We start from the raw sequence: 13,092 nt of genomic DNA on the forward strand, positions 1-13,092 counted from the left end.
CCATGAGTGCCCATCAGTGCCGCCAATCAGTGCCACCTCATCTGTGCCCGTCATTCAAAGTGCGACAGTGCTGAAAGCTGAAAATTGGCTTGTGCGGAAAGGTGCGTAAGTGCCCTGTATGGAAGTGGTTAAGAACCCACAGTGATTCTTAGTGAACTAAACATGTAGTGATAACACCCACCACCAGAGGGGGAGGCTTACCAGATATAGTGAACCCAAGTGAGCATAGGCTCAAAGGGTCAATAAGGCTGTAGATATGTAGATGAGAAGATGTACCAGCAAACACCAAAATGTGCGATCAACAGGAAACAATGAAGTCTTCACTTGATAACAGATGAGGGAGGTATCAACAGCTCAGAGATGACTCATGGAAGATTGAAAACATACCCAGGGAACATGGAGGAAATGAAAAGGCACATAGTGTGATTCTATACAAACATGGAAAGTTTAATGCCGGTTAAAAACACTTACAGTTGGTAGAATAAAAAAGGACATCAATGTTGAAATGTGCATGGCAGTAGTAGAGTCCCATGCACAGCTCTCTGCTCACAGCTCCGTGAGCAGAGAGCTGCCAGTCACAGCTCTGCTCCCTCCTTGCTCACTGGAGCGCGGAGTTGTGGGAGGGCAGGAGTGGGAGGATCCCGACTCTATGGACGTGATGATGCCCGAACCTGGGTCGACACTGTGACATCAGCAGAGAGCGGACTTCAGCTCGCTCTTTGCTAAAGATGGGTCACAGAAGTGCAAAGCAAACTACACTCCTGTGATCCACAGGAGAAGTTTAGCCAAACTAGCATTGGCTGTACTTCTCCTTTTAATAATCTGCTATACCATTTTGTTTACTTTTCTGCATAAATCTTTGATGCGTTTTGCTTGTTTGCTCCTGTGTGAATAGTGGGCTGAGGCGTCTAACAGACTTGGGCAGCTAGAAACAGAACAATTTGCAAAATCCACACAAGATGCTGAAAGGAGGACGTTTTTGCGCACAGGAACAGTACAGGAGGTGGCAGCAGAGGACATCTTACTACAGACTGACAAGGAATATTATGGTTAGTTTGAAAGTTTGTTTGAACAGCATTAATGCAAAAGTACACCATTGCGACCTTTATACCTGTAATCAGCATGAACATTTTCAATGAAATTGCTAGCACATTTCTAGAGCCATAGCTTTTTTTTTCAGCACATTTTTTTTGTGTTGAAAATGCCCTCCTCAGCTTATACTCCAGTCACCTTTTTGCGCCTGATCTCCCCGACTTTGGGGACCCGGTACCGGCCAGCCGTAGGTCCCCTGGACCCTAAACTTGGCACACATGTAGCCCCACTCTTCCTCTGCAAGTTTGTTGTCCGAGGGAACAACGGCCTGGGAAACACAGATTTTTCAAAGCCAGGCACCCCTTCCATAGACTCCCATGTTAAACGGTAATTTCTCCGGTGACTTTGGGGACCCGGTACCGGCCAGTCGTAGGTCCCCTGGACCTGGAACTTGGCACACATGTAGCCCCATTTTTGCTTTACAAGTGTGCAAAGTTCGTTGTCTGGGGAGCAGCAATTTTTCAAGCCAGGCACCCCTTCCTTAGACTCCCATGTTAAATGTCAGTCTAGTCATGGGCACAGTGAGGCATGGACACCCTAGGCTTATACTCGAGTCAATACGTTTTCCCAGTTTTTTTGTGGTAAAATTAGGTGCCTCGACTTATATTCGGGTCGGCTTATACTCGAGAATATACGGTAAGTTATCTTTTGGTATCAAAATAGTTGTAGGCAACCACATAATGACTGCTGCCTCTTCATCGATCGTTCCTGGAGGGGGACTGTCATCCTGCTCTCTGTATGATTGGTAAACACACTCGGTAGTGTTTCTATAGTGTTTTATTGAGACTATACAGATTTTGGTGATAAAGGACTAAAGCTTTCAAAAAGCCCTAGACCTGAATTAGTGCATAAAGCTCTCCTGGAACAGATATTTAAGCGGAGATCCGCCCACCACTTTTAAAAATTAAAAGCCAGCAGCTACACATACTGCAGCTACAAAGTATTGACTCCGGGGGCTGAATACAAATGCCCCCCACACTTTTCACATATTTATTTGTAAAACAATTTGAAAACCATTTATCATGTTCCTTCCACTTCACAATTATGTTCCACTTTGTGTTGGTCATTTAACATGGGAGTCTAAGGAAGGGGTGCCTGGCTTGAAAAATTGCTGCTCCCCAGACAACGAACTTTGCACACTTGTAAAGCAAAAATGGGGCTACATGTGTGCCAAGTTCCAGGTCCAGGGGACCTACGACTGGCCGGTACCGGGTCCCCAAAGTCACCGGAGAAATTACCGTTTAACATGGGAGTCTATGGAAGGGGTGCCTGGCTTTGAAAAATCTGTGTTTCCCAGGCCGTTGTTCCCTCGGACAACAAACCAACCGATAAACGCTTATTGCGATTATTTTTTTTTTATTTACCAAAAATAGGTAGAATACGTATCGGCCTAAACTGATATTATATATTTTTTTTTATATATTTTTGGGGGATATTTATTATAGCAAAAAGCACTATTTTTGTTTATAGTGCAAAAAATAAAAACCGCAGAGGTGATCAAATACCACCAAAAGTAAGCTCTATTTGTGGGGAAAAAAGGACGCCAATTTTGTTTGGGAGCCACGTCGCACGACCGCGTAATTGTCAAAGCGAAGCAGTGCCGAATCGCAAAACCTGACCGGGTCCTTTAGCTGCCTAAATGTCCGGGTCTTAAGTGGTTAAAGAAGGTGGCGCTACATCACTTCGTAGTGATGTAGCCATTGGCTTTAAAAGTATCAATGTCATTACTCCTAGCATTTGTGCAATTCTCTGGGAGGGTCGATGAGCCGATGAGATGTAAAAAAAATTAAAAGTTTTTTAAAATATTAATGTATTCATAAAAAACCTTTAAATGCAGACTTTTGTCATTGGTGGGATATCAATATGGTTACCTTGGAAAGAGTAAAGCATTGCCAAAGTGTGTGCAGCTTTGGTATCTCTTGTTGGTAACTGGCCAAATTACACATCAGATGAATTGAAATCCCACAGAGACTCTTGATCATCAGGAACAAGTCTTGATAACCAGTGTGACTTTTCAGCGCTTCTCAGACCAGTGCAGTACTCTTACAGCGTGGTGAAGATTGCTCTAATTAGTGTGGATTGACCAGTATTCATGTACAAACACATACACCCATTTACTGCCCCTAATAATGTGGTTTTCCAGGGTAAACGCCAAAGTATCATCTGCTAGACTTATGTTTTCCCTCCAGGAACCTTGTCCTTACCTTATTTCCCATTTTTTACAGACCGAGTTCTGAATCATGGAGTGCCCACAAGGAATTCTTTACGGGAAGAGGCAGATGGTCAGAAGAAGACAGGAAATGTGTGTTTAAATGATGTGTCCTCCTCTGACTCCTCCACCCACTGTAAGTTCTTTGCACTATGAAGGGTATATAAGGTTGTTTGGAGAAGTTACCAACAGTAAGGCTACGTTAACGGTAAAGTGCTTTACCGCCGTTTTAGCTGCGCTTTTCAGCCACTAGCAGGTAGGGTTGCCACCTCATCCCTTTAAAACAGAACACATATGAATTACACAGGTTCTGGGGCTAATTGAATGCAGATAAGGCAACAAGTGAGTTTAATTACCACATTAATCAGCCACAGAACATGTGTAATTAATATGTGTTCTGTTTTAAAGGGATGAGGTGGCAAACCTACTAACAGGGCACTTTTAGCCCCCGCTAGTGGACGAAGAAAGCGTTAAAAGCTCCCGCGTTGCGGCGCTGCCAAAGCACTTTGCATTTCAATGGGCAGGGCGTTTTGGGAGAGGTGTGTACACCACTCCCAAACTCCCCCGAAGATGCTGCTTGCAGGCCTTTTTTTTTCCATCCCGCAAGTGCACCGCCCCAGTGTGAAAGCACTCAGGCTTTCACACTGGGAAGACATAAGAGGCACTTTTTTTTAGTGCTAAAATACCTGAAAAGAGCATCAGTGTGAAAGGGGTCTAACTTTAAAAATAGCAAAAATATGAGATGGGATTGGCTCGGGAGTATCTTCCTCCAGGGCCTTGAGTTGCACCCCCTTCACTACCCTCTATGCTTCTCTCTGATATCCGTTTTTCTCCTTCTTTCCTCTTTCCATCTGAATTTGCCTTTCAATGGGCGTTTGGACCAATTATGGTCCCTGTGACCACGTGGAAGTTCAGCTATTGGTTCGCTTCTAATAGTGGTAGCGGGGGTGGGATCTGGTCCCCTATGCTACACATTGGAGTAGGGCTGCAACTAACGATTATTTTCATAATCGATTAGTTGGCAGATTATTGTTTCGATTAATCGGATAATGGCCTTAAAAATTGGGCCAATTTGTTGTTGGGCAGATTATAAAACACAAATTGCCGCAAAAACACATTACATGCTTTTCTGCAGCTTCTCAATTGAAGTATATTGAACCAAAAAAAAACAAAATGGCACCGTTTTGCGTTAAAAAGTCCTTGCCCCCTTTCCAAATACGCAGCAGCTGAAAAAAAATCATGGATGTGAACATGTCCCATAGGAAAACATGTAAATGAACTGTAGTGTGTTTCTGCAAAAAGCACCAAAAAACAGAGCTGTGACCCTCGGCCTGAGATGTTTAGTAACATAATGGGGTTAAAAAAACAAAAATAAGTACAAAAAGAGCAAATAATCGCTACTGTAAGGGGTTCATTTTTCTACTGTGGGACAGTGAAAGTAATATTTACAGGAGCCATTTGCTTTTTTTGTACTATGAAGGGCTAATTTTAGTTTTTTTTAACCCCATTATGTTACTGGCCGATTAATTGATTATGAAACTTGTAATTGATTAATTTCATAATCGATTAGTTGTCGATTAATCGATTAGTTGTTTCGGCCCTACATTGGAGTACACCTATGTACTACTTGAGGCAAGAGGAGGGGCTCCAGAATTATAACTGCACTATATATGCATTTCCCCTCTACAAACGCAGTACACCTCCAGTGAGATAAGTGGGGATGACAAGGGCCATTTTTTTAAACCTAGCCATTTGAGGTTGTTCATACATCTCATAAGTTCTTCAGTATATATTTACATTTCTTCCTTTTCTTTATGTTTGGTTTAGGTTTGACTTTTTCATATAAACCTAATAGGTGGATGATGCTATATTAAGTCACGCGTGCATAAAAGGTTTATCAGTAATGCATCCGAATCTTCAACGGTTTGTTAATGTACAATTACTTCCGATTACAATGGCAAATGCTGATCTTGTACTTGTTAAAATTACCTGAATAAAAATAGCAAAAATGCTCGATTTGCTTCTTCTTAAAGGGCTTGTAAAGGTAAATGCTCACTTCCTGTTCTTCTGTTTGTAACTCAACACCGTAATGCAAGGCTTTCTCCCTGGTGTGGAGTGTCATGCTCGCCCCCTCCCTTGGACTACAGGAGAGTCAGGACGCTCTCTAAGTTGCAGATTGAGAAAGGAGCTGTGTGTTAGTGGGCTTCCTGACTCTCCTGTAGTCCAAGGGAGGGGGCGAGCACGACACTCCACACCAGGGAGAAAGCCTCGCATCACTGTGTGGAGTTCTAAATAGCTTCCTTTACCTTAGTGCAGTCCTCCTTCACTTACCTCATCCTTCCATTTTGCTTTTAAATGTCCCTATTTCTTCCGAGAAATCCTCACTTCCTGTTCTTCTGTCTGTAACTCCACACAGTAATGTGAGGCTTTCTCCCTGGTGTGGAGTGTCGTGTTCGCCCCCTCCCTTGAGGGGGGAGGGGGCGAACAGGAGAGTCAGGATGCTCTCTACATTGCAGATAGAGAAAGGAGCTGTGTGTTAGTGGGCGTCCTGACGCTCCTGCTCGCCCCCTCCCCCCTCAAGGGAGGGGGGCGAGCACAACACTCCTCACCAGGGAGAAAGCCTTGCATTACTGTGTGGAAGCAATTTAGGAAAACATTTTTTTACCTTTACAACACCTTTAACCATTTAAAAAAAAAAGTTACATTCCCGGCATGCTGGAAATCTTATTTGTCAAATTTGCTTGTGTTCCCAACCAAACTGTCAAACCATCAAATGGCTGGTTCCATAGCAGATCACATGTGGAGCACCATGGCAGTTGCCGATCAAAGCCTAGTACACACTATTTTTTATTTTTTATTTAAAGTGGTTGTATACCCCGCGATTAATTTTTTATTTATTTTTTTCACCTGAAAGGCAAAAGCCATAATGAGCTAGTATGCACCGCATATTAGCTCATTATGAAATACTTACCTCAGAACGAGGTGAAGAGAACTTACCTGGTCCACGCCGAGCGAGATGTCATCTTGACTCGGCGTGTCTTCCGGGTATCGCCGCTCCAGCGCTGTGATTGGCTGGAGCGGCGATGTCGTCACTCCCGCGCATGCGTGCAGGAGACTTCAAGCCGGCAAGGTCCGGCGACTGCTGACCCTTTAGCCAAAGATTCCCTGCTGCGCAGCGGCGCATTGCGGGGGGAATATCTCCTAAACCGTACAGGTTTAGGAGATATTCTTTATACCTACAGGTAAGCCTTATTATAGGCTTACCTGTAGATAAAAGTTACAAAAACCCCTATACAACAACTTTAAAGCAGAGTTCCAGTCATTTTTGTGTTTAGTAATGGCCCATAAACATGATCCGAAAATTGGATTAAAAAAAAATACCTCTTTCAAAGCGAGAGGCAAGTGGATAACGACGTTGGGCCATCAGTTTTACTTTTTTCTTTTCTTTTTTTTTAGAAGTGACAAGGGTTTTCTGCTATATTATATGTGTCTATTTTTTGTGCTTTTGTAGTTTCTTTGGATCGAGGAAGGGGAGATTTGGAGACTAAAGAGCGTGTTCTCCTGTCAGAAGTACGAGAGCTCAGACAGAAGTTGGCTTCCCAGGCTCGCAATAAGTATCCGACCTCTCTTCACTCAGACACACTATGGACTTGATACTGATCTTGTTACAAAGTTCTTTCAATGCGATTTGTATTTATTTTATTTTTCACAGTTTGACTGTGTTTTGTACAGTTTTGTTTTATTAAACTCAGTTAATAAAATCAGTCTTTGAATAAAAAATAAAAAAACACAATCTGTGTGTGTGTGTGTGTGATAGTTTTTCTTTCTCATCTACTGAGAGACAGAGGAAATCGCAAAAAGTGGATGCTATGACAGCAGTCCTAGAGGCATTTGTTGCCAGGATTGAAGCAGCGCGTGGCCAGAGGGGGGGGGGGGTGAAAAGCACCTTCTGGGGATGCCATTGACACGGAATCGGGCCCAGCTACTGCTCCCCGGCCCTGGTTCCAAGGTGTCAGAGGATGCAGGCCTAGTCCACACGGACAGTGAGGATGACTCTGCTTCAGGGTAAGCGCATGATAGGGCGCTAGTTGGAGCTCTTATCACTGCGGTGTGGGATACTCAAAAAATTGAGGATTCAACGAAGACATCAGAGATGTGGGTCCCTTTTGGTTCCGCAAGCCAGCCCGCACTGCAAAAGTGTTTCCTTGTGTTTCTTATCTGGAAAGGTTTTTGTACAAGGAATGGGATCGGCTGCAAAAGTTTTTTTCTGTTCCAAAATGCTTTGCCGTCCATTATCCTTTTGAGGAGGATTTCCTGAAAAAATGGACCTCTCATCCGTCAGTGGACCCCCCTGTGTCCAGACTGAACTAGGCTACCACGTTACCTGTGGAAGGGGCTCCCGCTTTCAAGGACCCCGCAGATAGGAGAGCTGAGGCTGTGGCCCGCTCCATGTTCACGGTGGTGGGGTCGGCGGGGAGACCGGTCTTGGCCGGGGCTCTAGTGTCGCAGACACTTACTTAACGGGCAAAGTTGTTGCTTCAGGAGTTGGGGGAGCATCATGCCCCTCCGGACTGTGTGGCACTGGCCGACCAGTTGGTGCAGGGCCTAAAATGTGTATGTGAGTAAGCCCTTGATACGCTTCCCTTGCTCTCCAGGGCCTCTGCCTATGCGGTGGTGTTGCGTCGCCTTGTCTGGCTGAAGAGTCTTCTTTGAAGGCCTTGGTGGACTTACCCTTTAAGGGAGAATGGCTTTTTGGGGCTTCTCTCAATGACATCATCAAAGATGCCACGAGAGGTAAGAGCACTCTGCTCCCACAATCTGGTAAAGGGTAAGGAGCCTCGCCGTAGGCAGGGACCCTCCTTTACCGCCCCCAAGCATTTTTTTGGGCCGCCCGGTGCGGCAGGTAAACGTTCCCAGGGCGCTAAGGCGCCCGCTGAAGGGCAGAAGCGCCCCTGGTTCCGCAAGCCTGCGGAAAAAACTGCTTCCGCATGAAGGTCTGCCCCCGCCCGTCTCTCGGGTGGGGGGGCGGCTTCGTGACTTTGCGGCTCGGTGGAGGTCTTTTTTCCGACTGGTGGGTTTGCGAAGTAGTTTCCTCAGGGTACAAGATAGAGTTTCTCTCTTGTCCGCCAAACATATTTTTTCCTTCTAACCTCCAGCTTCCTCCTGGTCGTCGGGAGGCTCTGTTTGGGGCCGGTCAGGGGGGTGATCGTGCCGGTTCCTTTACTGGAACGGTTTCAGGGGTTTTACTCCAATCTGTTTGTAGTCCCCAAGAAGGAAGGGGCCCGTCCAATCCTGTATCTCAAGGCCCTCAACTGTTTTGTCAAAGTGCAAAAGTTCAGGATGGAGTCGGTTCGCTCTGTAGTGGCGGCACTCCATCAAGGGGATTTCCTGGCGTCCTTGGATATCGAGGACGTGTACTTTCATATCCCCATATGCGCAAAGCACCAGAGATTTCTGCGCTTTGCGGTCGGGGAGGACCACCTTCAATTTGTGGCCCTCCCTTTCGGGCCTGGCTTAGGCGCCAAGGGTTTTCACCAAGGTGTTCGCTCCGATTCTGGCCCTGCTGAGGCAGCGCGGGATCGCTATTGTAGGATACCTGGACGACCTTCTTCTGAGAGCTTCTTCAAGCTCAGAATTAGAGGAAGTTGTGTCTATCACCTGCCAGACCCTCCGGGAATTCGGTTGGCTGCTAAATACTCAGAAGTCGGTGTTGGTACCGTCTCAGCTCCTGGAATACCTGGGGTTGGTCCTGGATTCCTGGGAGACGAGCGTTTTTCTTCCCACAGAGAAACTACGGACACTGCAAACTGCAGTGAGGCGGTTGGCGACCCAGAAGTGGTCGTCGCTTCGCTTTTGCGTGCGAGTTCTGGGTCTGATGGTGTCCTCCTTTGAGGCGGTTCCGTATGCTCATTTTCATACTCGAGTGTTACAGAGAGAAATTCTGTTGCGTTGGGACAAGCTCCCTTTGTCTCTGGATTACCAAGTCCGGGTGAGTCGCCTGGTCAGGTCCTCCCTAGTGTGGTGGCTGACATCTCCAGTACTTCGGGCCGGGAAGTCGTTCCTGCCCTACCACTGGACGGTGGTCACAACGGATGCCATTCTCTCCGGCTGGGGGGGAGTCTGGGGTGTTCAGTCAGCCCAGGGGCGCTGGACTCGGGAAGAGTCCTGCCTGCCAATCAATGTCCTGGAACTCCGGGCGATCAGGCTGTGCCTCTCCAAGTGGTCTCTGAGACTGCAGGGTCGCCCGGTCAGGATTCAGTCGGACAACGCTACGGCTGTGGCGTATGTCAATCATCAAGGGGGCACACGGAGCTCGGCTGCAGCGGCGTAAGTTGCTCAAATCCTCCGGTGGGCCGAAAAGAACGTTCCGGCTCTTTTTCGGCCGTTTACATTCCCGGGCGTACAGAACTGGCAGGCGGACTACCTAAGTCGCCAAACGCTAGACCAAGGAGAATGGTCGCTTCACCCGGATGTGTTTCAGAATCTGTGTCTGAAATGGGGCACTCCAGACGTGGATCTTCTGGCGTCCCGACTCAATCGGAAGGTGTCACGGTTCGTGGCCAGGTCAAGAGACCCGTGGGCAGACGCGTTGGTGGCTCCATAGGGTCATTATCGCCTAATCGACGCCTTCCCTCCTCTGAAGCTTCTTCCTTGCCTGCTGCACAGAGTGGAAGCCGAGGGGATACCAACAATCCTAATTGCTCTGGATTGGCCTCGCCGTCCCTGGTACGCAGATCTGGTGCGTCTGGTGGCAGATTTTCCCGTAGCGCCTGCCACTGCGAGAGGATCTTCTGTCGCAGGGTCCTATCTTGCATCCTGCTTTACAGTCGTTGGCTTTAACGGCGTGGCTATTGAGAGCCAGGTGCTGAGGGAACGGGGTCTGTCGGATTAGGTAATCTCGACCATGCTGCGAGCGTGGAAGTCCACTTCCCGGAAGATTTACCATTGTACATGGAAGGCTTACATCTCTGTGAGAAGAGATGAATTGGCACCCCCGTACATACGTGATGTCCTGGATTCTTCTGTTCTTACACTGTGGAGTGGATCAGGCTCTCGCCTTAAGTACGATTAAGGGGCAGATTTAAAAATATGTGCCCCATTGGCGTGGGAGTAATGGCAAAAGGACTATATCCAGGTCTGAAACCAGCTGGATTCATAGACTTCGTTGCCATGTCCCAGGAGGCCTTAATGTCGAATAGGACATCAACTGCTTTATCAATAATGGGTGATGTCCTTCTTCATTAATGCTTTCCCCCTTTTTAAAATAAAACAAAAATGATCTTTTAGAGAATAAAAAGATCTTTTAAATTGGGATAAGTAATTTTCTGTCTAATGAATCTTTTATGTTTGTCCTTTTGATTAGTCACTTTTGACTAACATTAACAATTTCTAGTTACTTTCAGGATCACCCTTTGTAATAATTTGTGTATTCTTTTGGGCTAAACTATATCTGATGTTATATAATATATAATTTAAAATGTTTTGTGCCAATATAATGTTGAATATTTGATATGTTGAGCATTATCTTTTTATCCACTAGATGGCACTCTCTCATTTTTAATAATGTTAATGGGAGAGGGAAGTGTTCTTTTCATTAATGAATATTCCTTGCTCTCTGTTTTTATTTGGCAGCATTTTGCCATTCATCCACAAGATGTCACATGTGCTGATGATCATTGACCAGCGCTATGTGCACACCTTTTTTCCTAGCTCTGTGGTTGGTTCGCTGTAGAACCAATGGACTCGCTCCATTGGTGTCTTGGATTGTATATTAGGCGCGTGCGCCCCTGATGACGTCAGTGTGACGAAATGATCGTCAGGCGACACGCACCGCGAATGCGCGAAGTCCCCAGGCTGACTGACGCCAAACAGAGCTGCTGCTTTTTTTCCTTGCAAGGATTATTTTATCTCTCACTGACAGAGTGTTTGTATTTTAACTTTATTTGCTAAATAAACCTCCATCCTCTTTTCAAATGCCTGCACTATGGGATTTTTTTCTCTTTATTTCCATTGCGGCATACTTACCATGACACTTCTGAGTGTGCGCCTCACATTCAATCACACACCTGTGACACCCCTGGAAGGATAACCTTGGAGAAGGATCTGCTAGCTGTGGATCGGAGCTGATCGGTGTGTGAGAGACCGAGGAACGATTCCGCAGGATTCATCCATCTATTAGCCTGTTTTGACCCCCCTGCAAAGGGCGGTCACTGGCTTTCTGGTAAGCTTTTCATTTACCTCCAGGTGACGGGCTGGCTGCACTCAGTGGAATCACTTTTTGCACATTGGATGTTCACAACTTTTCTTTGAACTCACTGAAGCTTTCTTACTTTGGATTTTCACCTGTGGATCTATCAGCAGCAGTCTTCTCTTATTTACATCCGTTTAAATTCCAGAATTTATAAAGCTTGTCTGAGCTTTCAGAAAAAGGTGGATGGATACAGTGCTCAGTAAGGAGAGCTCTAAGAGCTGTTTGGAGGGAAGAAACACCCCTTCCTGCACACAGGAACAGATCTGAGGTTCTCGAACAGCTGGAGATCCCTCCCCGTCACTTTTTTTGGTGTCAGGAAAACTTGTCAGAAGTGATTCATGCTGATAGCAGATTTACTAAAACTGGAGAGTGCAAAATCTGGTGTAGCTCTGCAAAGAAACCAATCAGATTCTAACTTCAGCTTGTTTGCCTAAAGCGGTTCTCCACCCTAAAGTGAAGTCGCGCTGATCGGCACCCTCCCCCCCCTCCGGTGTCACATTTGACACCTTTCGGGGGGGGGGAAGGGGGTGCAGATACCTGTCTAAAGACAGGTATTTGCACCCACTTCCGGCCCGGCATTCACGGGCAAAAGACAGGCATTGCGTCACATCCCGTGGCCCCCCCGTTGTGTGCTGGGAACACTCGGCTCCCAGCACACATCGGGAGCCAATCGGCGGGCGCAGCGCGAGTAGGGAACCGGGCAGTGAAGCCGGAGCGCTTCACTTCCTGGTTCCCTCAGCGTGGATGGAGGGGGGAGCAGCAGGGTGACGAGCGATCGCTCGTCCTCTGCTGCGGACCATGCTGAACTCCAGGACAGGTAAGTGTCCTAATATTAAAAGTCAGCAGCTGCAGTATTTGTAGCTGCTGGCTTTTAATATTTTTTTTTGGTGGAACATCCGCTTTAAGCTTTGACAATAAAACCTGGAAGCTGATTGGTTTCTATGCAGAGCTGCACCAGATTTGACACTCCAGCTTATCAGCCCCATGGTCTCAGGGCAACCATGGGATGTTTTCTTTTACCTTGTCACGGTCAATGCACAGCAAAAGGCATTACATGATGCCTGGACCACTGCATGCCATGCAGCCTGAGTGTGCGTGTCGCCTTACTGGCTTATGGAAGAATGGAGTGGTGTAAACTTCTTATGAACTCTGTTGATCAGTCTCAACTTGCCATGAATCCAAATTTGAGAGAGTATTTTTTTATTGTCATATTTGAACGTGTGGTGACTTGGGGTAAACATAAGAAGGTATTGTTTTGCTAGAGACGGAAAAGGAAACAGCATTTGGAGCCAATTGCTAGGGTGGAAGAATCTATACATTACCATTCCTGGGGTGGTGACATGCTCAGTAATAGATTATATTCCACGGGTCGGTGCTGATATGCGATGCTGTATGCAATCATTTTTGTACGTACACAGCAACTGTAAACCACATGCCGACCAGCCGCCGTCGTTATACGGCAGCAGGTCAGCACGATCCCGCCAACCGTCGTAGCTGTACGTCGGTCCCTTTAAGTGGGGTAGCAGGCCCTTTCCCTGCC

The 13,092-nt window shown here is 46.5% G+C and overlaps 1 protein-coding gene across 1 annotated transcript in view; it reads left to right on the forward strand.

Moving 5' to 3' along the window:
• Positions 1-7,094, forward strand: part of TBC1D31 (TBC1 domain family member 31) — a 78,305-nt gene extending 71,211 nt beyond the window's left edge. Inside the window, exons 20-22 of the mRNA XM_040354663.1 lie at positions 896-1,049; positions 3,318-3,437; positions 6,813-7,094. Coding sequence (XP_040210597.1) covers positions 896-1,049; positions 3,318-3,437; positions 6,813-6,955 — 417 coding nt within the window. The 3' untranslated portion in view covers positions 6,956-7,094. The remainder of the gene's footprint in view (positions 1-895; positions 1,050-3,317; positions 3,438-6,812) is intronic.
• The last annotated feature ends 5,998 nt before the right edge of the window (positions 7,095-13,092 follow it).

Source organism: Rana temporaria, chromosome 5, assembly GCF_905171775.1.
Source record: "Rana temporaria chromosome 5, aRanTem1.1, whole genome shotgun sequence".
Lineage (NCBI taxonomy): Eukaryota > Metazoa > Chordata > Amphibia > Anura > Ranidae > Rana > Rana temporaria.